Source organism: Zootoca vivipara, chromosome 2 (assembly GCF_963506605.1).
Source record: "Zootoca vivipara chromosome 2, rZooViv1.1, whole genome shotgun sequence".
In the NCBI taxonomy this organism is placed as follows: Eukaryota; Metazoa; Chordata; class Lepidosauria; order Squamata; family Lacertidae; genus Zootoca; species Zootoca vivipara.
The window spans coordinates 116,866,610-116,894,609 of NC_083277.1; the positions used below are offsets into that span (position 1 = coordinate 116,866,610).

Genomic DNA, 28,000 nt, shown 5'->3' on the forward strand with positions numbered 1-28,000 from the left:
GTATTTGTGCCTTTCATTTTTTTTGTCCAAGTAAATATGCGCAAAAAATGGGAGTAAATATGCAAACTATTTGAAAACCAATTAACTACACTTGTAGGACTGCAAGAAGTTTTGTAAGGAGAATTATATGAAATATTGCAGGGAAAATTTATGAGATTGATTGTAAGCTATGGACTATTAAAAGTACTGTAATAGTGAAAACAATGAAATGCAAGGCTAAGTGATGAAGACTGAAAATTAGACGTCATTGATGGAAGTCCTAGGCTTATAGCCAAAATGTTGTATAAGATAAGAGAAGATGTTATGTTTTGTTTGGAAAATGTATATAAAATAATAAAAAATATAAAAGAAGAAGAAGAGTGTTTGCATTTTGCTATAAACACCTCATATGTAAGTTCCATTATACTCTACAGTGATGCATATGGCAATGTGTATTGGTGCTTTCAGAAAATAATTTCATGTGGTCTGAAGTCACTTTTTCAAAGAGCATGGCTTTCCCCAAGTAATCTTGGAGAGTGTAGTTTAGCCTTCACACAATTAGAATTCCCAGCACCCTTAATAAACTACGGTTCCCATGATTTTTTGGGGAAAGCTGTGTGCCTTAAATCTGCATTGTAAATGTATGGTGTGGCCCTGAGACCTGAAGACGAGAGGTGAGACGCTCCCTTTACTACCCTTAAATTTATACCCATGTCTCCATGACTGAGCATCTCAGATTAAACCCACCATTATGTAGGGAGGACAGAGCACATGCTTTTCATGTAGGAGGCCCTAGGTTCATTCACTGGCATTTCCAAGTAGAAGCCACCTGCTTCTCAAGGCTCCAGAGAGCTGCTGCTAGCCAGCGTCGACAATACGGCACCATATGGTCCAATGGTCTAATTAAGAACAAGGCAACTTCATAAGCTCATGCCCTCATCCAGCCTGGGGACTAGTGAAATGACTCAAAAAGACTGAAAAAGGATGTCTGAATTCCAGAGAAAGACCAGTGTGAATTGTGGAAACAGTTTTAGCAGACTGGCAATGCACATAACACCTGTGGGGCTGTGTGTGTGTGTGTAGGAAAAGAAGACGACAAGAACAGCAGGCTTAAAAATGACAGTTGCTCTTTATTTGTCATGCAGCCATGCATGGGTCCATAGCCATTAGAATCAAGCATTAGAATTCAGTGTTACAGTTCATAAAACAGCAGCAGCAGAATAAGCAATCACGTTTTCCAATTTTGATTTCACTTCAAAGAAGGCACCAAATACGATTTTGCTGTTAAAAAATAAGCTCCGTGCATGTTACAACACAGGGTGAGAACAAGATCTTATCACTGGTGTCTCAAAACTATTTCCTTTTGGCAAGATCTGATGACTTTACGGGTCTACGGCTTTCCACTGTCTCCATTTGAAATTACAAAGAACATGCCCAAACAGGAGAAAATTACAAAGAACATGCCCAAAGAAATTACAAAGAACATGCCCAAACAGTGTGTGCAGGCTGATTCGTGCTGCCTATCTACCTGGAAGTTCCCATAAGCTTTGATGTTAGCTGTCTATTAAGCATAGCACTGAAAGCTGTTAATTCAACCAAGAACTTAACTTTAAGTACAAGCTTAAATCCGATTGCCATTCAAGGGACCTAAGGATGTATTTAAGGTTAACCATCTACTGCACGAACTTTTCTAAAATGGTATTCCCTTTTTTTACACACACCTAGGAGAAATCATGCAATCACTGAACAGTGAGACCCTGTTGCTTAGTAGAGAATTTTGAGATGTTTGTTTAAAGAGCTCTACGGATGGCTCACTTGATTTGTCAGCACAGGAGCTCACTGCCCACTGGCTGCAGCTAATCCAGGTGCAAAAATCTGCGATCTGAGTCAGCAGTGCTGGATCAGGGTGCAAATGTCTGGATCCACATTGCAGGCAAACTCAAATGGAAAATGTGACAGTATCAGAGGGGAAGAGCTTTGCTGAGCTATTTACACAGTGGGCTGAAGAGCTTCGATTTGCAGGTGGCAACGCTCATTGCCATTTCAGAAGTGGTGGTGGTTGTGGTGAGTTAACACTTTTAATAGACACTTTTCTTGCTCGAAGTGGTTTTTGATACAATTTTCACACTGGAGCTTCCTCCTCCTGCACTTGAGGAGACACGGCCCCCGCCAGAACTGTAGCTGCTACCCATACTGGCTCCGCCGCCGAACCCGCTGCCGCCGCCGAAGCCACTGCCGCCGCCGAACCCGCTGCCACCGCCGAAGCCGCTTCCACCACCTCCAACTGCATAGCCACCACCTCCTCCGAGTCCAAAGCCTCCTCCCATGCCGCCACCGTGTCCTCCTCCTAACGCAAGGCCACTTCCGCCGCCGTAGCCAGAGGTTGTGGTGCTGCTGACCACAGCTGGAAAATATTAACAACGGAAAGTTAAGTTCCTTGTGTCTCTTTGAAAGAGCCATGATTTCAATAGAATCTCGTTGAACCTATATTTCTCAAACTTGGATCTCCATCACCCCCAGCAAGCAGGACCAGTGGCCAGGGATGATGGGAGTTGCAGTCCAACAACAGCTGGGGACCCCAGTTTGAGAAACACTGCCTTAAGCAAACAAAAACCAGTACAGTGGTACCTCTACTTATAACTCTACTTACGAACGTTTCCACTTACGAACGGAGCTCCGTCCGCCATCTTGGATGAGGTTTAGATAGGATTTTTTCTACTTACGAATTTTTAGATAGGGTTGCTTCGACTTATGAATTTTTTCTCCCAATGCATTCCTACGGGATTCGACTTGCAATTTTTTTCAACTTACAAATGTGCGTTCGGAACGCATTAAATTCGTAAGTAGAGGTACCACTGTAGCTCACTTTTATTTTCAGAATGGTAACCAATTTATACCACCTGCTATTCAAATTTTTCAAGCTAAAGTGTCGTCCCAGCTACTCTTTTGGATCCCAATATGGATACAAGCAGATAATAGTGATTTAGATAAGATACACTCAAGTTTCTTGAGACGTATCCTCTTTAGGGAAGTTTTTAATGACTGAAGTTTTAATTTATTTTTAATATTTTGTTGGAAGCTGCCCAGAGTGGCTGGGGAAACCCTGACAGATGGGCGGAGTATAAACAATAAATTAAGCATCCTTCTCCTCCTCCTCCTCCTCCTCCTGGGGCTCCCAAGTTCAATCAAGTATAAGATGATGTGTGCAGAACTAGGTATACACACGATGGAATATTGGTTGTGGGCTACCGGTAGCACTATAAAATACTGGTTGTGTTGCCATTGGCAACCTTTGAGTCTGCTTTCTGACTTATTTAAGGACTCTTAGAAATCCAGGTGGTTCCAACTCTTACATAGCAAAATCAGATTCATTGGTATTGACTTGGAACTCTTGTATAATTCAAGTGAGCAATATATTTATCGTAATATTCAAATCAGATTACGGGACATGGAAAAACAAAACATCAAGTCAGCTGGAAATGAAATTTGCTCCCCAAGTTCTATGGTTTAAGTACAACAGATAACAGGGTCACTTGTATTTCAAAATTAATAATTCCAGTCCAAAGCAGAGCCTTCTATGTTAGCCCAACTGAATGTTTTCCCCTCAGCTTTTGTCAAGGGCAGATATTTAAACATCCCCAGAAACGACAGACATTGCAGATGTTCTTTGAATGTGCCAGATACAGTAGAACACAGTCTTTTCTACTGTCCATGGTGCAACCGGCTATGCAAATGTGTGCTGTTTTGGGTGTCTAACATCACGGCACAAGGAAAATATCAGATTCTATCTGTCTGATATTAACTCGGAATTAACTGCAATGGTGGCTGAGTTTTTATCAACAGTATCTCATAGAGTGGTGAATGGCACTATTTTGCGGGAAGAAATTCCAATGAAAATCCCTCATTACATATTTTTACATGGCTGTTTATTGGTATATATTTTAAAATTTTATATAGGGATGTTTTATGATGGCCTATATTTGTAATGCCTATTAAAGGTTTGGCGAAGTAAGTACTGTAAATACACAAAAACAGAAAGCAAATCCAGAAACAGAGATGGTACTTACAGTAGCTCACATTTCCAGGGCCTTCAGACAACCTAGGAAGATGAAAGGAGGACATAATTGGTATAATTAATTCGGTGGATTACTCAGCTTGTAGTAAACTAGGTCCCACATATTAATCTAATCAAGGAGCTATTGTGAAGGTAGAACTCTTGAGGAGTCATCTGTTCCTTAAAAGTGCATATTCACACAGCTCTTTTTTTAAAAAAACAAAGACAAAAAACAAACAAACCCCTCCATAGAAAAGTCAGCTCATTCTCCTTTTTTTGGTCATATTGCCAATTGCTTTAGGAATGCATATGTGCACAATTCTGTATGTTTAATTGATTGATTTATTGATTGATTAAGCATTTATTTGCTTTCCCTCTATTCTAAGCAGCTAAGGACAGGTAATTTAAAGCAAGCAGTCATCAGTTTTGAAAGAGAGAGAGAGAGAGAGATTAAAAGTAACAATAAAATAGGCAACAGGAGCGTAACCCCCACAATAATCACAGTAAGAGAAAGTCACCCACCAACATTCTCAAAAGACCTTCGCAAAGAGCTACAGTTAAACCAAACAGTGGTTATTGCATATATAATGATGGGACCAGATGGCCCCGCTGGAAAAGGCAAATGTCTCCTTAAACCAGGCAAAGGGGATCTGTGGCTCTTCAAATGTAACTGAACTCCAATTCCCATCCTCCCCAGCTAGCATGAGCAATGATCAGGGGGTATGAGAGCTACAGTCCAAAATCTTTCAAAGGATCATAGGCTGTTATACTTCCTTGCTATACTGTACAAGTATTCTTTCCCCATCACATTCCAACAAATGCTGAGGGTAGCCCCGACTAAGTGCCTAAACACAACTGCACAAGGACATGATATTGAGGTTGGATTGCCAAGAACCTTACTGGCACTACAAGCAAATCCATCAGTACCGTCTTTTAGCTTCAGGGTGTGATTTTTTGCCTAGAATTGAGATGATCTCAGAATGTTCTCTTTGGAGAAATTTAAAATGAATATCGACGGATTCTATTAAAAGGGGGAGATAACCATCAAGGGCATTTTTGCTAGAGATTTGTTGCTGCTGCCGGCCTACCTGATTTCCTCTCCTTCTAGCAGCTTCCTGTAGGTGGCGATTTCAATGTCCAGGGCCAGTTTGACATTCATCAGCTCCTGGTACTCCTTGAGCTGCCGAGCCAGGTCCTGCTTCGTTCTTTGCAGGCATTCCTCCAACTCATTCAGTTTATGCCTGGCATCCTTGAGGGCGAGCTCCCCACGGTCCTCAGCTTCAGCAATGGCAGCCTGTAGATTGGCACACTGCATACAAGGAGATTTATTTATTAATGATATGGGTGGCGCTGTGGTCTAAACCATAGAATCTAGGGCTTGCCAATCGGAAGGTTGGCGGTTCGAATCCCTGCAATGGGGTGAGCTCCCGTTGCTCGGTCCTTGCTCCTGCCAACCTAGCAGTTCAAAAGCACATCAAAGTGCAAGTAGAAAAATAGGTACCACTCCAGCGGGAAGGTAAACGGCGCTTCCATGCGCTGCTCTGGTTTCGCCAGAAGCGGCTTAGTCATGCTGGCCACATGACCTGGAAAAACTGTATGTGGACAAACGCCGGCTCCCTCGGCCTATAGAGCGCTGCAACCCCAGAGTCGTCCTCAACTGGACCTAATGGTCAGGGGTCCCTTTACCTTTAATAATAAGTAACTGCAATGTCTGGACAGTTTTTGGGACCATCACCAATAAATAATAATTGCAACTTCTGGGCATTATCACTATGGTCCAATCTTCCCTCTTCCCTGCACCAGAAGAAAATTGCTTCACCCAGTTAGCTTCTAAAGTTTTTGATTCTCCTGCATCAATCAGGACAAAGCAGGAACAGTGGCTCCAGATATTCCAGCCAATAGCCAATGTTGTGCAAGGATTAAAGCGGAGGATTTGTGCAATCAAAGATCTGGATGTTTTCTTTCACCAAATCTGCCAATGGGACTAATGGAATCCATGGAGTGCTTTACAAATAAAGTTTGACTGCAGCTCCTGGGGAGCACTTTCGGAATGGTTGCTGTGTGTGTGGCTGGGGGACGGGGGGACGGGGACGGGACGACTTCTGCATGAAAACTGTTACAATTGATGTTTTAGGGGAAATGCTCCTTCCAGCCCTTAATGATTCATGAGTAATCCCAGGAAAGTCCAATGGACAATGAATTCTGATGCAAGCCCTGAAATGGCCATGCTCACATGCAACAAGATGCTCCGTGCAGCTTGTGCTACCTGCAGAGGTAACCAAGAGGTATGGACACTGCGTGCACAATTGCATCTCCTACCAAGATACTGGTGAAAAGGTGTAGATCTAAAACCATAATAATAACTAGATTGACTCATTGTAGACACATGCTAGGGGTGCCTTATCAAGCACCCGAGCATGTGTGTGTGTGTGGGGGTGTTGTTGTTCATTTTGCCCATTTTCTGCAGTGCTAGAAATAAACCTACATTTGATGAGGGCAGATCTGTCCCCAAGCAGTGAGGCTGAGTGCAACTTTTTGCATGTAAGAAATATGATGCTTCAGCACAGCCTCCACTATACACTGTATTAATTCCCCGCTCCCCACATGCATGCCTCCATGTGCATACCTGCAGTAATTCCAAAAGCAATGCTCAGATTGTAAGCATTTTCAAATATCTATACCCCATGTCTTCTGTGCATTTATATATATTTATACATATTTACATATGGTTTTTTGTGTGCTGTTGTTCCTTTTTTTTTGCTTTGCAGTGCCCATCCCCTAAGAGTGGGTTAAAAGGCAAGTGATCAATATAAATAATAATTAGGTTTTCTTTTCTTTTCTTGACAATAAAGGAAATATATCAACACACACCTATTGTGAACTTTGTAGGGTGTGGACTCTTTCAGTACACTGTCTACCTGTGTGGTACCTAGGGAAATGTGGAGGAGGAGATTCCTCCTCGCCTTGGCAATGCCTGGGAGATACTGTAAAACAACTAATTTATGGTTTGTTCCACTCTCTTGCATAGACTCCCTGTAGCATTTGTGCAATGAGAGCTGTATTATTATCCATGATATCTATCAGCACAGTGAAACGGACTGATAGTGATGATTAAACCTCTGTTACAAACAGCACCAACAATAGCAACCAACACCATTTCTAAAGCCAGTTTCAGAGGAGGAGAAGGAGCCGGGCAAATTAGTACTCCCAGACCCTATTTCCATTCCTTGCCTGCTGCTTCTGTACCCACTTTGCTTGCCTTTCTTGTTTTGCCACTGCTAATGCAGCGACAGCGTACCTCCCCATCCTTCGCCACTCAACTGCACTCTGAGGAAGGGAAGGAGCTTCTTTCTCAGAGCAAGACATTCTGGGAGAGGTGGCCTGGGAGAGTGCCTTCACTGCCACATTGGGCTCACCTTGGCTAGTGCCCTGTCTTGTGCTTGCCCTGGTATGACCTTGATGAGGGAGACTTGGTTTGCCCAAAGTGAGTTAGCAGCTACACAATTACTATTCTGTGAAACAGAAGCAGCTACTGGTCTGCCCTGCATGCCAAACATAAAAAGATTGTACCTGTTTCTTCAAGGCATCAATTTCACTTCGCAGCCTCTGGATCATCCGGTTAAGCTCAGAAATTTCTTGCTTGGTGTTGCGAAGGTCATCACCGTGGCGTCCGGCAGAGACCTGTAGCTCTTCATACTAATATTCAGAGGAAAAGGAGGAAGGATTAGAATCCTATCCATTATATATGGTTGTCGCCCCCACAACACAGCTGGGAAATCAGGTGGGAGCAGGAACTAAATGTAGCCCCAAAAGGAGCACCAGATTGAGGGAGGCTGGGACACTGACTTTCAGATGATAGATAAATAAGAGTCGTAAGGTTTCAGTGTGATCAATTGTCATTGCATATGTCTTTTGCTGGAACGCGGGTGGCGCTGTGGTCTAAACCACAGAGCCGAGGGTTTGCCGATCAGAAGGTCGGCCGTTCGAATCCCTGCGACAGGGTGAGCTCCTGTTGCTTGGTCCCAGCTCCTGGCAACCTAGCAGTTCGAAAGCACGTCAAAGTGCAAGTAGATAAATAGGTACTGCTCAGGCGGGGAGGTAAACGGCATTTCCGTGTGCTGCTCTGGTTCGCCAGAAGCGGCTTAGTCATGCTGGCCACATGGCCTGGAAGCTGTACACCGGCTCCCTCGGCCTGTAAAGCGAGATGAGCCCTGCAACCCCAGAGTCGCCCACGACTGGACTTAATGGTCAGGGGTCCCTTTACCTTTACCTATGTCTTTTGCTAACCCTTTGAGGCAGCCACAACTGAGAAAGGGAATTAGCTAGCAATCTCAGGGTGTTCCATACATCTCTGTCTTGCATCAAATGACACAGTTTTGAAAAGCAAATCTGAGAAGTGAGGGCTCAGCTTTTGCAGGAGGCCTGCAGAGTCACCAGGCCAGATGTATCAGTCAAGCATTACTTCTGGATGAAGCTGCACCTATGATAGGGCTGGTGGATGAACCTCAACCTGCCCTCTACAAACAAGAGATCCGCTTGCCATTTAGGAGTAGGGCTGGCCAGAGATATTTTGAATTCTGAAGTGGAAAATCTAAATGGTTCTTCTCCTCTTCTAGTAAAAAAAAATTTTTTAATAAACGAAGTAACTTGCTCCATTTCAATGACACTCAGAATCTGCTGCCTGAGGCAGCTGCCTACTTAATAGTAGGGCCAGCTCAACCACAGAGGAAGAAAGCTGCCAAGATGTTACGGGGGAGGATTTGCTAAGTTTTATTTGCTAAGCCACTCTTCATTCAGGTCTCCTTTCCATTAATACTTTAGGAATGGAATCTCATTGCCACACCTTTTACTTTGCTCTGCCTAGACTGTCAAGATACATTCAAGTTCCTATTTGCTTTTTGTATCTGTGTTGCCGTGGTTTATAATTCCAGCTATTTATTTCTAGCTTGGCTTGTTCAGCAGCAGGACAACAAAGGGGGGCACATTTCCACCCCAATCTCAACCGTTTCACTCTCCTAGCCTTTGACACTTCTTTTAAGTGTTGCGAATATACAGTATACATGTTGCAAATCTTTTGAAGTTCCTTAGAGCATCTGACTGATGTATCTCCTGAGGAAGACGCTTCACATTTGCTTCAAATTTGACTTTAAGTTGAACCCAAGAGCATCTCTGAGTATTTCCAGCCTGTCTGGTTTATCATGTCAATGAGTTAGGAGGTAAAATCTGGCTGAGGTGGCAGACCAGGTGTCACCAGTGTGGTGTCCTCTAGGTGTTGTAGTCTCCAACTCCCATCATCCCTGATCTTTGACCATGCCACTGGGGCTGGTGAGAGCTGGAGTCTAACAACAGCAACATTGACTATCCATGTACTGCTTTAGCTTGCAGTTGGGTGATGCCATTTTGGAATGTTCCTTTATCAAAAACTTGCTTAGCTTAGCGGTAACTCCTAGTCCTTGAGTGGCCACTCACCTTGCTTTGATACCAGCTTTCAGCCTCGGTTCGGCTCCTGTTGGCAATGTCTTCATACTGCGCCTTGACTTCAGCAATGATGCTGTTCAAGTCCAGGCTTCTGTTGTTGTCCATTGACAGCACAACAGAGGTATCTGATACCTGCTGCTGCATATTAGCTAGTTCCTGCAAAGATTTAAATAAATAAATAAATGTGTCTGATTGTATGAAGCAATGGAACATGACAGTTTTGAATGTAGAAAATAAAAAACCTTCTGTAAATCCTCCAAGCCTGAATTTCTTTTTGCAAACATGTTCATTTATACTCTGATTTGAATGGCTTCTACTTTTCACCCTCCAGTGTTCCCTATGGTGGATTTTGTTGCATTCTGGAATGTATTGAAAGAAGGCAATATAAATGTATTTAGTAAATTGCCTACTTAACATGGTTGTTATCTAGGTAATTGTACTGACTGACCCAGGTGGCGCTGTGGGTTAAACCACTGAGCCTAGTCTCAAAACATCTGGAGGCCCAAGGTTGAGGACCACTGGTCTAAACCACAGAGCCGAGGGCTTGCCGATCAGAAGATCGGCCGTTTGAATCCCTGCGACAGGGTGAGCTCCCGTTGCTCGGTCCCAGCTCCTGCCCACCTAGCAGTTTGAAAGCACGTCAAAGTGTAAGTAGATAAATAGGAACCGCTACAGCGGGAAGGTAAACGGCGTTTCCGTGTGCTGCTCTGGTTTGCCAGAAGTGGCTTTGTCATGCTGGCCATATGACCTGGAAGCTATATGCCGGCTCCCTCGGCCAATAATGCGAGATGAGCGCGCAACCCCAGAGTCGATCACGACTGGACCTAATGGTCAGGGGTCCCTTTACCTTTACCTTTATCTAGGTAATTGTACTGACTGAGCAAGGAGATCCCCACATTGAACCCATTTTTTATGTGGATAGCCAGTGCAGATATATATATACCGTATATGCATCTTCAACCCCTGTAACATTGTGATGCTCATCAAAGCCCAATGAACCAACTGCTTTTTGATCGGCATCTCCAGCCGGTACCACCAATGCTTAAACATAACAAATTGTCTGTGGCATCAGGACCAAACACTTTCGCATTCTTTCAGACATGGGTGCAAACTAAACAGGACAACGTGCCAGTTCTACTAACACAGTATTATGAAAACTTTGGTTTATGAAAAAGCTGGCCTCCTGTAAGGAAGCTGTTGTTTTGATGGTGACCAAAGTGCACATGAAAAACTGGAAACTCTGGAAGATTTTTTTTTGCCCAATGGCATAGTCAGTGCAGGGACAGATACCTGGGGTCCCACTCGCCAGAATGTGCCGGAGGACCCCAAATATAGCAAGACCATCTTACACACCACTGTCTAGAGGACTCACTCCCAATAACGCCACTCAGCACAGAAAGTCTAAAATTACCAAACTGCATCACTGTCCCCCACTTTGCTTGAATTTTGACACTTTGAACTGCAGCATGAATGAAATAACTCTGCAGTTACCAAATCTTCCCCTTTTGAGACATAAACCTTCCATATACCATGTTTCTCACAAAATAAGACGCGCCTATAAAATAAGCCATGGCACGATTTTCTGGAGGCAATAAAATATAAGACATACCCCAAAAATAAGACGTACTGGGGTATTGTTAGTGGTGGGAGCAGGTCTGCATGGTGCTTCTGCAGCACGCACCTCGCCGAGTCCCGACTGAGCGGGACCCGGCAAGGTCAGCAGCACACGGGTCTCTCCTGGGTTCCGCTGGGTCGGGACTCGGCGCGGCGCACGCTGCTGTCTTTGCCGGGTCCCGCTGGGTCGGGACTCGGCACGGCATGTGCTGCTGCCCTTGCTGGGTCCCGCTCAGTCGGGGCTCGGCACAGTGTGCGCTGCGCCAAGCCCCGACTGAGCAGGACCTGGCAAGGGCAGCAGCGCGCGCCGCACGGAGCCCCGACCCAGCAAAACTCTCTGAAAGCTTAATACCGGTAAAAAATAAAAAAGCTTAACCAAAAAAAAAGACATCCCCTGAAAATAAGCCGTGGTGTGGTTTTTGGAGGAAGAATAAATATAAGACGGTGTCTTATTTTGTGAGGAACACTGGTATGTTTTGAAAATTGCAGTCTGATCCTCAGCTCGGCTATACATTGACACACACAGAACAGACAGGACAAGCCAAAGTACTATTTCTGTTTGCTCTTTCTAAAGGCTAAGAACATAAGAAGAGCCCCGCTGGATCAGGCCCAATTTTTAAAGGCCCACCTATTCCAGCATCCTGTTCTCACAGTGGCCAACCAGATACCTATAGGAAGCCTGCAAAATGCATCTCAGTACAACATCACTCTTACCACCCATAATTCCCAGTAATAAATAATAATACTGGGGGTAGGGGCATTGCTTTTGTTTGTTACTGTGCTATGTATTTTTGTGTTTTATATTGTGTTTTTATATTGTAAACTGTGATCCTGAGATGGAGAGCAGTATGGAAACTTAATAAAGAAGAATAAAAAGAATGCCCTCCAGAGACATGCAACTTCTGACAGTGGAGGTTAAATGGGGATAGAAAAAAACTTGTGGTTTTGTATCACCACTGCTGAATTCTAATGTGTGGCTTATCAGTTTATTATAACCACCATTATCATTATCATCTTCCTTCCGAACTGCCGGGAGCTGAACTCAAATTGCATTGAATAAGCTTCAGTTTTAAAAAAATTAAAAAAAGTTTCCTAATCAAAGTGATTAATATGACTTGGATCTTGAGCCAAGAGCAGAGGTGGATTTTCCAAGGCTTGCAAACATCAAGCCCAGACTAGACACTTTCCCCAAGGGAGAAGCGTTATTCAAATACAGCTCCCTGTCTTGTTCCAGTAAGAGCTGGAGGAAAGTATTCATACATTGCACAAGATGTGATAATTGATGCCAAGTTAAGTCTCTGCTTGCTTTAAAATCTATTCAAATGCATCAGCAAAGATAGGTGGGGACAAAAAAAAATAATAATCCCCAAAACCTCCTTGAGAAATGTAACGTTCCCAGCAGAAAATGCAACATGAAATCTTCCACAGTGGAGTATCTAAATGAGTGATGCGTTTATACAAGCTTCAACAAACCCATGTGATTTGCATGTCTCAGGAGTTCCCTCCCATACCCTCCTTTTGCTTTTCCATTAGCATTTTGTTTTTTAGATGGCCCTCTTTATGTTGTGTAAAGAGGTAATGTTAACTTAGAATGGTTTTGTTGCTGTTGTTGAAAGGGAAATGTAGTTTCAAGATGAAGGTCCAAATCTGAATTCATTTTCCTTCTAAAATGTTCTGCTGCAACTAGTGGAACAGCTTCCTAGCCCTATGATCATATTTATATATATACCTTCATCTGCCTGAGCTACAATAAAACATGTCTCTACACACACCACACACACACACACACACACACACACACACACAGTTTGAAAATGTGTCTGTTTCCAGTGAACTTTTCCGTAATTCCAGCTTTCCAATATTGTTCCTGCCTGCTTGAGGATGCATACAAATTAGAGAAGCCAGAATTCTGCTTGAAGTTCCCAGCACCTACTGGCTCAGTGCTTCTATGTTTTGTGGAGGGAGGATAGCACAGGGGTAGAGCACAGGCCTTCCATGCAGAAGGTCCCCAGTTCAGTTCCTGGTATCTCCAACTGGCAGGACCTGGAAAGCACCTGGCAGACATACCGCCAGTTGGAGAAGCAAGTATTGGACAAGATGCTTCAATGGCTTGGACTGGCTAGGAAGTTCATTTCAATTCTAGAAGGGGATTTTTTTCTGGTGCTTACCATCTCAAACAGGTTTTTCAGGAACAGAATTTCGTCATTCAGAGAATCTGCTTTGCTACCGAGCTCAATCTTGTTCATATAGGCACCATCAACATCCTGCAAAAAAACATGAGAAACATCAGTAATTTTTGAGGGATGGGGAGAATAAGAGCTATTTAGAAGAAGCATCTTTTGAAACAATGCAGCAAATCAGGCAAGTTTTGTTTAATCTCATGAAGAATCCAATATTGCAGACATTGAACGTTGCCCCTCATTTTTTAAAATTAAGTTTGGCTGGACAACATGGGCATTGAGCAGTTGCTGAAGGCCACAGCAGAATAGCATTATTAAATGTAGAAATTGTCCAAGTTCTGTCACCATCAACCTCTGGAGGTGAAGGCTCTTTGGTACTATGTCATAGCAAAGATCTGTCAATCAAGCCTGGAAGTTGTGTGTTAGAAGAGAACCAACACTTTGACTCAGCACAGAGCAGCTGGTCATTATTCAGGACCATGGATGGTGAACTTGTGGCCCTCCAGATGTTGTTGGAATCCAACTCCCACCAGTTCCAGCCAATGGCCAAGGATGTTGACTACAACGTTTGGAGAACCATAGGTTCCCTATCATTGCACCATGTTGCTTAAGATATTGTAATGATAAAATAAAAATGTACCTTCTTCAGCACCACGAATTCATTCTCTGCACCGGTACGCTTGTTGATTTCATCTTCATATCTGTTGGGGCAACAGAGAGCAAAGGTAGCACCAGTACATTTCAGGATGAGAACCTAGCATAGCTAGCAGAAAGAAAGCATGAGGAGGTCAAGAGCAATCCATTCTATTCAGAGTTCACACTTCACCAAGGCATTTGGTTCAAAGTGATTGGCTGCCAAATTATCTCATTGAAGCTCAACACAACCAGGTTATTAACCCTTGCAGAAGCACCATCTGCACAGTGCATGGAGTTCTCCTTGGAGGACTTCCACAGCATGTCGATAGATTACCAGGATCATGCTTTTAATGTCCAGCTGCAGTTGTCTCCTGATGGCCTCTCTCATGCTTTTCTTATTGTGCTCTTTTCTACACTACTGCAGAGAGCTAGTGGAAGAAATGTGTGCCTGCAATGGATGTGTTACATTCAGGCTGTCAGGATCCACCCTCCTCCTTTAACTGCTGGATACGCATTCATTGACCCTTCTTGCAGGATGGATTAGCAACAGTGTTTAAATGTCAAGCCAAATATGAAAACAGAAAATTCTCCAAGCACTTGAAGGGAAAGCCTGCGCTATAGATTTAAATTGGTTTAGCAATCCTCCCACAGGGAAACCTGGGAACTGTAGTTCAATGTGCAGGAGTAGACAAAAATGGCAGTACTCAACTCTCTGAGCAATTTCAACCCCCAAGCCATCTTGCTACTTGCCCCACCCAGTTACACAGAGGGGTGGGTGAATTAGTCAAATTCTGTTCTAAAGGTTCCTCATTTTTCCAATCCTAAATACAGTATTCCATATCTTCCACAGCAATTTGCATTAAAAAGAATTGTCATGAAAATCTGTATGCACTTTAAAGCAAATTTTAATGAACACATTTTTGTATTCAATTTTAATGTACACATTTTTGCAAGCAACTTTCCAGAGTATAATGCATCTTGGTATGCTATTTTCACGATTACTTTTGTCATTATGCACATTTCTCCCTAATACATGCATAGTTTGGTAGAAAACTGCAATGTGAAATTCAGAGAAGTGCAAAATTTGACAGGCGGCTGTGTTTCAGTTTGCATGTTGGTTCTAGAAGTGTGAATTAAGTAGGTTTCCCATGCAAATGCAAGAATGTCTCAACCATCCTGAGTTTTGGCTTGGCTAGACTACTTAGGGAGATACAAAGCAATTTGTTCTGCAAACGCTTTTCTGAGGAGGCACACATTCACTCCTTAAGCAATACTGAAAGGCTGTTTCATGCACCTTACACGTTTTTGGCATACATCTAATTTCCCCCTTTAAAAATGTTTTTTTAAAAATCTAATATGTTAATAAAACAGCCACATGTCTGGAAACATATCACTGAGAGCCAGGGATTGGCTGGTGACCCCAGCTGAGCATATATACTGACTTGCTCCCATTAAATTTGTAAAATGGCTCTGAAAGGCAGTAGATGCCCCTGTTGAAAGAAAAGACCTCTGTGCCACGGCATCAATGATGTGATGCTAATTCACTGTACAGTTTAATGGAATCTCTGATTGCTTAACTAGGTGTGGCAAGAGGAACTGTGGTTCTGTGTTAGAGGCATCCCTTTTACGAAACTTCATGACTTAGGGCCAAGTGAACCCTTTGGCTGGGCAGGGTGGAGCCGACTTGAACAAAAGAAAGACAGGAAGGATTTGCATCTCGCAGGTTCATCCTTAGAATGCTCTGATGACATATCTTTGGTCATTTAGTTTGCCTTCCAGGTAAATGGGAGTGGGGAATGTAGCCTTAGCCTCACCCATGAATTCTGCCAAGCCTTAGCCAACGAAAGTTTATACAGATTCAAGAACAGTTGTTTAGTCAAACAAAAGGAAGCATGTGGAAATAACTTACAGAGCCATATACTACTCAGTCAACCTGAATAAACATGCACTTCTATTTGCATGTTCAAGGAAGGTAAAGTTTAGTTCTCCAAGGCTCCCAGAAAGAAAAGGAGTGACTTTGCTTGCCACAAAACAGGTTACTCCAGATCAAAGGACTCCATGGACGTGCACAGGGATTTTCACCAGTGTGCTTGACCAGTGACCAATAGAAGGTGCTAGCCTATAAGAGCATTCAGATTCTTACCATATCTAAGGCTGCAGCCCTATCCACACTTACTTGGGAGTTAGACCCATTGAACTTAATGGGATCAACTCCAGGGTTAACAAATGCATAGGCCTGGGCCAAACCCCTAGCAGTAAATGTTACCCTTATCTCTCTGTACGGAGGTTAGACGGAATATTCCTATTTATGTGAATTGGAAAAGACAGGTTCTTACTTGTTCTTGAAGTCTTCCACCATGTCTTGCATGTTCCTCAGCTCTGAGTCCAGTCTTCCCCGTTCATTCAAAATAGAATCAAGCTGCCTCCTGAGGTTGTTGATATAACTCTCAAACATGGGTTCAATTCTTGTTTGTCGAACAGTTGTCCCCTGCTGCTGTAAGAGGTCCCATTTGGTTTCAAGGACTTTATTTTGCTGTTCCAGGAATCGGACCTGCAAGATGGAATGGCAAAGGCATTGGTGGTGCGTATGTAGGCAATCCACAAATCTGCTGGACAGAAAAGGATGAGCTGTCCAGTGAGATAGATGGAGATAACAAGTGAAGACCCACCCTTGTTCAATGAAGATGTTGCCTTAACCCCTTAGTCCTTGTCCCCCAGCTGAAACGGAAGCCTAAATGCATCTCCTCACATCTGTCCCTTTTTGTCCTCTCCTCTCCCCATTTGTCTCTTTCACCTCAGTGTTTAAGTTTAGATGGTAAGCTCCTTTGGCCAGGAAGCTCTCTTTTGCTTATGTTGCTCCCTAATGTGCCAGAATGGTACGACAGAGAACAGAAGGAATTATGAGGGATAAAAAGGAGAAAGAGCAAGGAGAGGACAGGGGATCAAGAAAATCAGGTAAGGATGGTGAAAACTGGCAGGAATGACTGGCAACCTCTGCTTAGACACTTTGCTACTACTACCAGCTACTCAGCAAGCAAGCACTAATATCAACCAACCAATCAAGAGTCACTCCAGAGAATATAGACCTAGAATCATGAGGGAGGAGTTGATGCTCCAAGTAATGTAAAAAATTGTGTACTTTTTATATGCATATTTATTGGCATGCCTTTAAATAATAATAATAATAATAATAATAATAATAATAATAATAATAATAATAGGGTATTAGATTTCCTTTATCACATTTAGATCTTGTTATACACCAAAAAAACTCTAACCAGCTGCACTCTAACCTCAATGGCATCACACTGCCATCTTGCAAAAGAGATTTGTCACATTGTTCTAAGTATTAACAGAACCATACATGGAGAGCATGCTCAGCTCCAACAACTGAGGAGCTGACTGTGAAACGGATGCCAAAAGCAAGCCTCTGTGACAGATGGTTCAGAAGCAATCAAAGGCTTCCAGAGTTAGACTACTTCACTCATGTTGCATTTCCCCACTACTGGTTTTGGAGACTAGAGATGGTCAGCTTCTCCATGATTGGGAACTTCTCTATTTTCCTTGGAGAGGTTTTTTTTTTTTCACTCAGCCAGTATCCGCACAGACAGTATGGCAGGAAATGCGTGGCTGGCCATCCCAGCCATTAACAATGAATCTACTCAACAATTGCATGCACACAATGTCTCTAGGAAGAATTAGAATGCTTAATCACTCTTAAACATACTCCTACACAGCCTCATGGAACAGCAACCTTTTCCTTCTTTTGCAGGTTTTAGATCCGAGACAAGGAATCAGTGGCCCCTCGTTTTGCCATTAGACTGCCACTTCCATCATCCCTGGCCATTGGCCATTCTGGCTGAGCCTGATAGGATTTGGAAGTCAACAAAGTCTAGAGGCTAACTCATTGACTACCTCTGATCTAGACCATCTTAAAGAGCCATTGTGTTGTTGGCCTGATTTGGTGACCTGCAACTTAGTGCCTTAGTGGTTAAGAAGTATCAATAAGGTATTAATTCTGGTACTTACCTTGTCAATAAAGGAGGCAAACTTGTTGTTGAGTGTCTTGATCTGTTCCCTCTCATGTGTGCGGACTCTTTGGATCTCTGGGTCAATCTCAAGGTTGAGGGGTTGTAGGAGGTGCTGGTTGACGGTCACCTCTTGGATGCCACCAGGTGGGCAAACTGGAAACCCTGGGCCACCTCTTCCACCAAACCCTGGAGAACCTACCATAAAACCACCGGCACCTCCCATCCCAGGCCCGCCAAAACCAAAGCCGCCACCGCCACCAACACCATAACCAAACCCAGCTCCCCCACCAGCGCCACTAACGAAACCAGGTTGGAAGCCCCCCATGCCGGCACCGTAAGAGATGCGCTTGCTTCCACCCAGGTTGTACAGACTTCGGCTGCCAAATCCACCGACTCCAAGGCCGCCGCCGCCACCTCCTCCAGCTCTTGCTCCTCCAACCCGAGCAACAGAATAGGAGCTGAACCCCGATCTTCCACCACCACCACCGCCGCCGCCAACTATTGCAGAGCCAGAGCTAAAGCCTCTTCTTGCCCCTCCGGAGGATGAACGAAAAGATGTGAAACTCATGATGGTTTCTTTCAGAGAGAAAATGCGAGGAAAGGGTTCTGACTAGAAGCAGAGCTGCAGGGGAAGAGCAGAGGATGGAGAAGACGGAACCCCTCTGATATAGAGGAGCCAGAGACCTCCCCTTTTATCTGCTTGGGAAATAACCTGGCACGGGATCTCAGGCAACCTGATCTACTCATCATCTTGATATGCCTTGCAGCAACTTGTCTCATTAAAACACACCTACTTAAGGCAGTAGTATGGAATTGCGGGGAGGGAGGAGGCACTTGTTTGCAATGAAACGATAGACGTTTCCCCCTTTTAATTTTTAGTTATGCGTCTCGTTAAAAGAAAAGAAAGAAAAGAAAAGGGAAATAAGAATAATTGTGGAAAATACTAACCACAATTGCCACCCGCCTCCTTCTCCAACAGAGCCTGTTTGCACAAGGGCAGATATAGACCACACTGTAAGATACAGATCACCGCAAAGTGTAGCCATGTGAATTTCATGACTCCATCAGGAGTCGTCTTATGGTTTTCAGTGAGATGGGAGCAAACTTTAAGCAACTGCCTGCCTGCAAAGGTGGTCTCCTGTTCCCTCTTTTGGCTTTTTTGGAGGTGGAGGTGGAGGTGCATAAATGATTTGTCATTTGAAACAACATTGTACTGACAACGGAGCTTTGATGTAGGAATGTAGTTTTTCAGCACCGTGAACTCTGTGAAGTAGACTGCGGCTGCCTGGCAATTGAATTACAGCTGTGGTCTATTTAGCTCAATCCTGACTTCTCTGACTGGCATCCTCTTTATGGGGTCTTACCCAACCCTGTCGAATGAAATCCTTTCCTGGGGATCCAAGGACTAAACTAGAGATGTCCTGCAGGCAATGGACATGCCTTGCCAGTGAGCTTTGCTCCTTAGACAAAGATAAACTACCCAAATGTCAAGGCTAAGCAGATGCTTGAATGAGGTTATCCTTTCTCTGAAGCCATCCACCGGATTGCCCCTTGCTTAACAGTGATGCATGCTCACTCACATAGAAGTAGGTCCCATTGTGTTCAATGGGACATAAGTCCCTTGTGAGCATATTTAGGATTGCAGCCTTAAAGCCTCAACTGTTGTACTGTAACGGCAGAGGAACTTTCACATGCGGCTATAGATCTTTGCATTATAATTCAAAGATGTTTGTAAGCTGAGCAGCTCCTTAACGCTGGTCTGGAAGATTTCCCGAGAGCGGAAAACCAAGCGAATTCTAACATTGCTTTTTGCTCAGGCATACAGCATTTTAAGACAGGAAGGGGGCTTAAGAGCAGAGTCAGTGCAAACGATTTGTGTAAGACTGGTTGTCTACAGAGCTCCCCTCCCTGGCATTAAACTACCACCCAGACAACACCCCATCACTGAAAATTCCAAATCACTGGAGGCAGCAACCAAGATATGCTGATACAAATAGATCCTACTTATTCTGTCTTTCCTCTTGTTAAAGTATCAGTTCTTCTCTGACTTTAGGTGGAGAAGCAAGCAGAGAGGGAGGGGAGGAATTAAAAGCAAATTGAGACCACCAACATCTGCTTTCCCAAAGTGCCTTACTTTATGTTGTTATAGTTTCTTGTATTTTGTAACATTTCAGTATTTTATTTTTCCTCCAAGGAGCTCAAGGTGGCATATGTGGCTCTGCCAGATTCCCCATTTCATCCCGACCACACTCCTCTCTAGGTCAGGCAGAGAAACAGTGAGTTGCCCAAAGTCATGCAGTGAGCTTTGCAGCTGTTTGGCGATTTGAAACCTGTCTTCCCAGGTCCTAATCCAACACTCTAACCACTATCCAACACTGTCTCTTATTTTTTAGAAGAAAAATTATTAACAAGAACAACAAAACAATCTGCACAAAAATGTTCAGTTTGAAATCTCCCACCCCCATTTCAGGTCAACATTACACATTAAATACAGTTGTATTTGTTACTCAATTTTCTTGCATTTTAGAAATTATGTTTCCAAAATATGTGTAATGGTTTGAGGTCAGTAGAAAATCTCAATTTTAAGTATGTTTTAAGAATTAAGCATCAGAGCAAATGGTGGGGTTGGGTTCTTAAATCTATAACTATACAGTACATGTAATTCTTAAACCAATTACTACAAAGTCGCTTTAGAGGCAAGGTTTCAGAATCAGTGGTTAGGAAATTGCAGTGTAGAGGTCACTAAGTGCAAGCTATTAGCCGTGAGAAAGCACTTCATGTGCATCCTTGCTCAAGGGGAATTTTTGACCTTGGCTTTCTCATCCTTTAAGAGAGTAGAATATTTGAAAGTGGGGGAAATCCACTTATGGATGTATACCAATAACCGAGCAATTTGACAGCTTGATCTTGTGTTAGTTGAACTTAATGCTTCCTTTTTTATTCTGTTCAACTGGGCTTCATTGTGGTTTATGTGGCCACAAGAATGCTAAGCAAGTCTCTACCTGGTCAACATCTGCATGGGGAACCACCATGGAGCCCAATGGAAGCAATTCTGCTCTATCCAAGAGGCAGAGCAGCTTGTAACTCATAGGGTCAGCATGTTTCAAGCAGACAATCCTTGCTTTCATTGTCGCTACATACAGAGCTGACGACTGCACAGCATGACTAGGATTGGCAGAGTCACAGCATGGGAATAGGAGCTTGCACAGTCAGACCTGTATGGTACAAGCCCAGAGATCGTATCCAGACTGAACAGCTGAAGGGCACCAGCATTGTCCCATTGCTGGAAACTTTTCCAAGATTAGGGTGGTGTTTTCGGTTCAGTTCCTCCCCGCCTCCTTTTCTTTTTTTCCAGACTATCAAGAGACTTGACAGAACCTGAATCAAGGGCCAATTCCATTTCGCACAGCAATCAGAAAAATCTGATGTTTGCACAATTCGTTCTGTTTCCAGGCATTCCTGTCCCTGCACACCATCAATAACATGAGTCATTCACACCCGAGGCTCATTGAAGGAGGATATGTTTGATTGCTGTTTGTATTATTTAGAATAAATCTGTTTCAGCTGCATGGGCAAGCCTGTACTGTAATCCTGGAAGTGTACAAGTTTGGGAGAGCATTACTCCTTGGGTGATCCTGGCACACTCCCACCACTCTGAGCCATTCCTTAGTCCTTGTGGAAGGTGTCAACGCAAATGTTGAAAACATTATTTAAAGTTGGATTCATTTTTGACCCATGCATGCATTCACTGTACAGTGGTACCTCTACTTACGAATTTAATAAGTTCCGAATGCACATTTGTAAGTCAAAAAAAAAATGTAAGTCGAATCCCATAGGAATGCACTGGGAGAAAAAAATCGTAAGTAGAAGCAACCCTATCTAAAAATCCGTAAGTAGAAAAAATCCTATCTAAACCACATCCAAGATGGCGGACGGAGCTCCATTCGTAAGTAGAAACATTCGTAAGTAGAGTTATTCGTAAGTAGAGGTACCACTGTACATTTGAATCTGCTTTTTTAAAACAACAACAAACAACAACAACAACAAAACGACAGTACATTTTGGCACGTCCTATTTGTTCCTCCCCACTACCCTGAAAGAGAGAGCGAATACATTGATATTTGATAAGTTGTTTTATTGTTTCTAAGTGTTATTCCTGCTTCTGATTTTCATGGCATCAGAATAGGTTTAGACGAATCCATTTGCAATTTTGATACATTGCCATAGCTGAAAACTTCATGCACATACATTCATTTGCATTCATGAGGACCCAGACATGTACAGTGTTTGTTATACAGTGCAAGTTCCCTAACATCAGACAGTTTTTCAAATACACGCATCTGACCTTTTAAGCAATGTTCTGCATATTTATTCTTTTTATATAACAGTTTAGCTCAAAATGGGTGAGTTTGTGTGAGTTGGGGTGGTGGTGGATCAGATTCAGGGCTGCTCTTTTAGAACAATTCATTCATGGTGATTGGTAAGACTTACACCAATGCTGGCAGGAAATGGGGGGGGGGGGAGAACAGTGGTACCTTGGTTTGCAACCGTTTTGGATTACAACCCCTTTTTTGGGGGAGGCCCCATTGTTGAAAGCACGCCTTGGGTTACAACCTGTTTTGGTTTACAACTGGACCTCCGGAACGGATTATGGTTGTAAACCAAGGTACCACTGTATGTGTTCATTTTCTTGCCTTGCTCAGGTTGTTGGGGATTCTTTAGCCTTTAGCTCTTGATGCTCTTTTGACTGGTGGAAGTTTTAGATATAATTTTCACACCAGAGCTGCTTCCTCCCCCGGTGCCTTTTCCACTCCCGGAGCTGAAATTGCCACCTCCTGAGCTGAACCCACTGCCTCCACCTCCTCCTCCACCAAAGCCAAGTCCACTTCCCATGCCACCTCCCCCAAAGCCCAGACCACCAAATCCCCCTCCTCCTCCTCCAAGACTAAGACCAAGACCGCTAAATCCACCGCCGCCTCCTCCTCCTCCAAGACCGAGACCAAGACCGCCAAATCCGCCTCCTCCTCCACCAAGACCGCCAAATCCTCCTCCAAGGCCGCCACCTCCTCCTCCTCCACCACCTGCACTGGAACTGACAACAGCTGTGGGGGAAAAGGGGAAAGTTTATTAGGCGCCCATGGGGTTGACAAACTGGACAATTCCATTTCCCCGCCCCAGTTATTCATGTTTCTAATAATAAGTTCAATTTCCACACCAGTTTGCACATGCAGTCATACCTTGGAAGTTGAATGGAATCCGTTCTGGAAGTCCATTCGACTTCCAAAACGTTTGGAAACCAAGGCGCGACTTCCAATTGGCTGCAGGAAGCTCCTGCAGCCAATCGGAAGCTGTGGTGGACATTCGGGTTCCAAAGAAGGTTTGCAAACCAGAACAATCACTTCTGGGTTTGCGGTGTTCAGGAGCCAAAATGTTCGACTCGCAAGGTGTTTGACTTCCAAGGTACGACTATTTTGAAAAGTTCTGGAAATTCACCAGTGTTTTAGAGCCCATTACAGTGGTACCTCTACTTACGAATTTAATGCGTTCTGAACACACATTTGTAAGTCGAAAAAAATTGTAAGTTGAATCCCATAGGAATGCATTGGGAGAAAAAATTCGCAACCCTATCTAAAAAATCGTAAGTAGAAAAAATCCTATCTAAACCACATCCAAGATGGCGGATGGAGCTCCATTTGTAAGTAGAAAAATTCGTAAGTAGAGTTATTTTTAAGTAGAGGTACCACTGTATACACATTTTTGCAAACAGTTTCCATATGCATTTTGGTATATAATTCTCCCTCATTGCATTTAAAGGCACGTTTTCACCCAACATACGTGAATTTTGAAGGATAGCTGTGTTTCAAGCTTGCACATTAGGGTGATGACTTTTTCATTTTTTTCCCCTCAAAAATTATTTCCTGTAGCACAAATGGATGAACTTTTGCCTATTAATGACTAAAATGAGGTATATTCCATTGAAATATTAAAAAAGGTTACGCACAAACCGTTTTTTAAAAAATTGTATGCCGTTTTACCATTTCATAAAATTGTAGTAACAATTCTATATATATTTCGTATCAAATTTGGACACAACACCACATTACACAATGGGGAGTGTTCTTAGCAACATAGGGTATACAAATGTCACACCTGCGCAAGGTAAAAGCCCCTTTTTGGGACCTCAAAACTCAGCCAGCAGACCAATGGTGGGAAAAGAACCTACAGGAGAGGTAGCAAAACATCGTCCTCTAGCGGCGTCTATACTGTTACTGCAGCTAAAAAAAGCTTCCTTGTATAATGTTGTATATATGTGACTCTAAAGCAGGGGTCCCCAGACTTACCGCGCGGTGGGCCGGAGGGCAGGGGAGTGCGCGTGCAGCGGGCCGGAGGGCGGGGGAGTGCGCGCCCGTGCGCATGCGCACACGCACACGGGCGGGGAAAAAATCGCCGAAAATCGCTTGTGCGCATGCGTATGGGCCTCCCCCGACCCGGAAGTGCACCAGAAATGACCTCTTCCGGGTCGGGAGAGGCCCATACGCATGCGCACAAAGGATTTTCGGCGATTTTTTTGCCGGTTTTTTAGATTGTCGCTGCGCCGCGCGCCGTGAGAGCGGGCGGCGGCAGCGGGCGGCGGGGGTCGTCGCGGGCCGGATTGGAAGGCCGATTGGGCCGCATCCGGCCCGGGGGCCGTAGTTTGGGGGCCCCTGCTCTAAAGCTTGGGTTCAATGGTCAAAAAACTGATAAATAATTTTTTTAAAATCATTTTGTGCATGAGGTTTTTTAATCAAATCTCATTGAAAGTAAGATTTTATCTCATCTTTAATGAAAGCTCACCAAATTATGATACAGGGAAATGAGGTTGTAAAAAGGCCATCACCCTATTGCACATTGTTTCAGGAAATTATATAGGTTCACATCAAATTGAGAACTGAACCAACTTCCCCCTCCATTCCTAGGTACCAGGTCTAATAATCAACTCATAGTCTAAGACAATTGCCAAAATTTTCTGATTTTCTTTTGCTATTTTAGCTCCTCTGGTCTTCACCACTGATGGATGCAACTATGGATCAGTGAAGGAGGACATGTAAAAAAAAAAAAAGGTAAAGCACCCCTGGATGGTTAAGTCCAGTCAAAGATGACTATGGGGTTGAGGTGCTCATCTCGCTTTCAGGCCAAGGGAGCCAGCATTTGTCCACAGACTGGTCATGTGGCCAGCATGACTAAACCACTTCTGGTGCAACAGGACACCATGACGGAAGCCAGACTGCATGGAAATGGAGTAGGTATGGATAGACAGCATGATCCAGTGGTGGGTAGGAGTGAATGGGGAATTCCCACAGCAACTGTACTCATCACTCTCATGAGCTACCCAACTGGGATTTTGATCTGGACATCTCACCATAGGTGGAAGGCCAGAAGAGGGGAAAGATACTCCATCCTATTTGAAAGCAAGAAGAGAGCTTGTTTGCTGGTGATAAAAGGAGAGGGCACGGCTGAGGAAGAAGCCACTTGGAGGAGACTGGTAGAAGGAGGAGGAGGAAGATTGGGATGAAGCAGCAGGCTTTCCTCCTGTGTTATGGGACTTAGGGGGGGGGAAAGAAAGGTGCAGTCCTGGGATCCTCAGCAGAGTGGATGTCCACTGCACAAACCAACTTGCTGCTTTTATGCCACCCCCTGCTGATCCAAGGCAATCTATGGGAACTTGCCACTCTAAGGGCCTTGGTTGCTTACAACACAGTCACTGTTGCCTTCCCATGCTGACTGTGGGAATCTCCCTGGGAAAAAGGGACCAGCCTTTTCCTTGGAACAGCCCCAGCTGTGTGCTATTGTTCCCAGCTGGTAGTGCTGGAAGAAGCTGCTGCCTGGAATGCAATACTAAGGAAGGAATCCGATCAGGGTGCCTAACTGGGATGGCAGCCCTTCAAGATCTTCTCCAGGGTTTCCAAAACATTTGGCAGCTGGGGCATAGCCTCTCCCTAGATTAAAACTGCAAGCTCTTTCCACTTTCACACACCAAGAGATGCATCTCCCGCCTTGCAACTCTGGGACAGCCTGTTTAATCTTGTCTCCTGGCATCCCTCTCTCCTGTTCGTTTGCCCAGTCATTTGGGCCTCAAGGATGGGATGCTGCTTTCTGAATTATAGGGGTGCTGCTGGGACTCCCCCACATCTATGCCTGATTTCTGTAGTGCAGGAATTCCCTGTGCATCATTACTCCATTGCAATGATGCCAGGGTCCAGATGTTGGCAGAGGGAGAGAGAAAAAGAACAGAGATCAATGCTGCGTGGAAAGAGTCATGCAAATGTCTAACATGGCAGCTTAGTTCATCACGACGCACCAGCTACGCCCAGAGATCTGAAATATTCAGTTTCTCTCAGCTTCTAAATTTTCGAAGTCTTGGGTCAGGACAGGGTGGGCCCAATCACAGGGATGAGCCGGGGTGGGGGGGAGGAGGGGCGGGATAGGTAATGGGTCGGAACAGGGTGGGGGAGTCACAGGGATGCGCCTGTGTAAACATAACACGTGTAAAACAGGGGGACTCTGAAGGTGAGGGGGGTCTGAAGGGGGACTCTGAGGCTCCATTTAACTGACTGAGCCACAGCAATGCGTGGCAGGGCCAGCTAGTTTGGGAATAAATGAACCAATCCTCATCACATTCTTAATAACTTATTCTGGGCCAGGAGCCCAGCAAATAAAATAAAATGCTCATGATACTTACAGAAGCTTACGGGATTGACTCCTTCTCCAGTTAGCCTGTTGGAGAAGAAATAGCCAGATGAAAAATGGCTCATCTATTACAATGAATATGGTCTGTTGTATATATAAGGGACAATGTTATCTGTTAAATAGAGTTTCCAACATCTACAACAATATATTTCCCTATTTGGCTTCCTGTGTGATATATACAGTATCAAAAAAAAATCTACTGAAGATGTACTTAAGATCTGCAAGAATTTGGAAAAATAATTGATGCACAATGGAAGCAAAGATATTGATGCTTAAGATCTGAGCTGTGTTAGAGCAATACCTCAAAGACTCTCAAAGTCCATGCCACCACAAGGAGTATTTCTTTCCCTACTGCAACAAACACTCCATCACAATTCACAAGATTAGCGAAATGATTTGTGTACTAAAACATTTTATTTTGTGTTTGAAGAAGATAATCAAATGTTGTATTACTTATTATTGCAATTTTTTATAATAATAATTTGATTATCTATAGCTCGCCCTTCTGGCTGGGTTTCCCCAGCCACTCTGGGCAGCTTACAACATATCTAAAAACATAATAAAAACATAAATCCTTAAAAAATCTTCCCCAAACAGGGCTGCCCTCAGATGTCTTCTGAAAGTCAGATAGTTGTTTATTTCCTTGACATCTGATGAGAGGGCTACTGAAGGCCCTCTGCCTGGTTCCATGTAACCTCACTTCTCACAGTGAAAGAACCGCCAGAAGGCCCTTGGAGCTGGAGCTCAGGGAGGCTGAACGATGGGGGTAGAGACTTCAGGTATACTGGGCCGAGGCTGTTTAGGGCTTTAAAGGTCAGCACCAACACTTTGAACTGTGCTCGGAAACGTACTGGGAGCCAGACAAAGCAAACTTAACAGGCATCCGTTGACAGAGTTGTGGCCATTGCAGATATTGTTTCATCTCCACATAGAGTCCCCTGCAAAAAGAAACTGAAGCAGCTCATACGGTTATGATCTCTTTAACCAGCTCACCTATTCTCCTCCCCTTCCAGCAGCTTCCTGTAGGTGGCAATTTCAATATCCAGTGCCAGTTTGACATTCATGAGCTCCTGGTACTCCCGCAGTAGGCGGGTCATTTCTTCCTTAGCTTTCTGTAGAGCATCTTCCAAGTCAATGAGTTTGGCTCTGGCATCTTTGAGAGCTAATTCACCTCGCTCCTCAGAATCCGCAATAGCTGTCTGCAGATTTGCACACTGTAAGAAGGAAGGTGTTGTTAAATTCCTTGTCCTCTTTAGTCATTAGTATTTGTACATTCATTATTATTGCTATTATTGCTATCA

The 28,000-nt window shown here is 43.9% G+C and overlaps 1 protein-coding gene across 1 annotated transcript in view; it reads right to left on the minus strand.

Moving 5' to 3' along the window:
* Positions 1–1,089: 1,089 nt before the first annotated feature.
* LOC118077351 (keratin, type II cytoskeletal 5-like) overlaps positions 1,090–28,000 on the minus strand; it is a 39,928-nt gene continuing 13,017 nt past the window's right edge. The window contains exons 7-19 of the mRNA XM_060272109.1: positions 27,693–27,913; positions 26,692–26,726; positions 23,009–23,074; positions 22,823–22,900; positions 17,971–18,470; positions 16,278–16,492; positions 13,946–14,006; positions 13,294–13,389; positions 9,503–9,667; positions 7,604–7,729; positions 5,122–5,342; positions 4,047–4,078; positions 1,090–2,383 (exon numbers count right to left, since the gene is read on the minus strand). Coding sequence (XP_060128092.1) covers positions 2,058–2,383; positions 4,047–4,078; positions 5,122–5,342; positions 7,604–7,729; positions 9,503–9,667; positions 13,294–13,389; positions 13,946–14,006; positions 16,278–16,492; positions 17,971–18,470; positions 22,823–22,900; positions 23,009–23,074; positions 26,692–26,726; positions 27,693–27,913 — 2,142 coding nt within the window. The 3' untranslated portion in view covers positions 1,090–2,057. The remainder of the gene's footprint in view (positions 2,384–4,046; positions 4,079–5,121; positions 5,343–7,603; positions 7,730–9,502; positions 9,668–13,293; positions 13,390–13,945; positions 14,007–16,277; positions 16,493–17,970; positions 18,471–22,822; positions 22,901–23,008; positions 23,075–26,691; positions 26,727–27,692; positions 27,914–28,000) is intronic.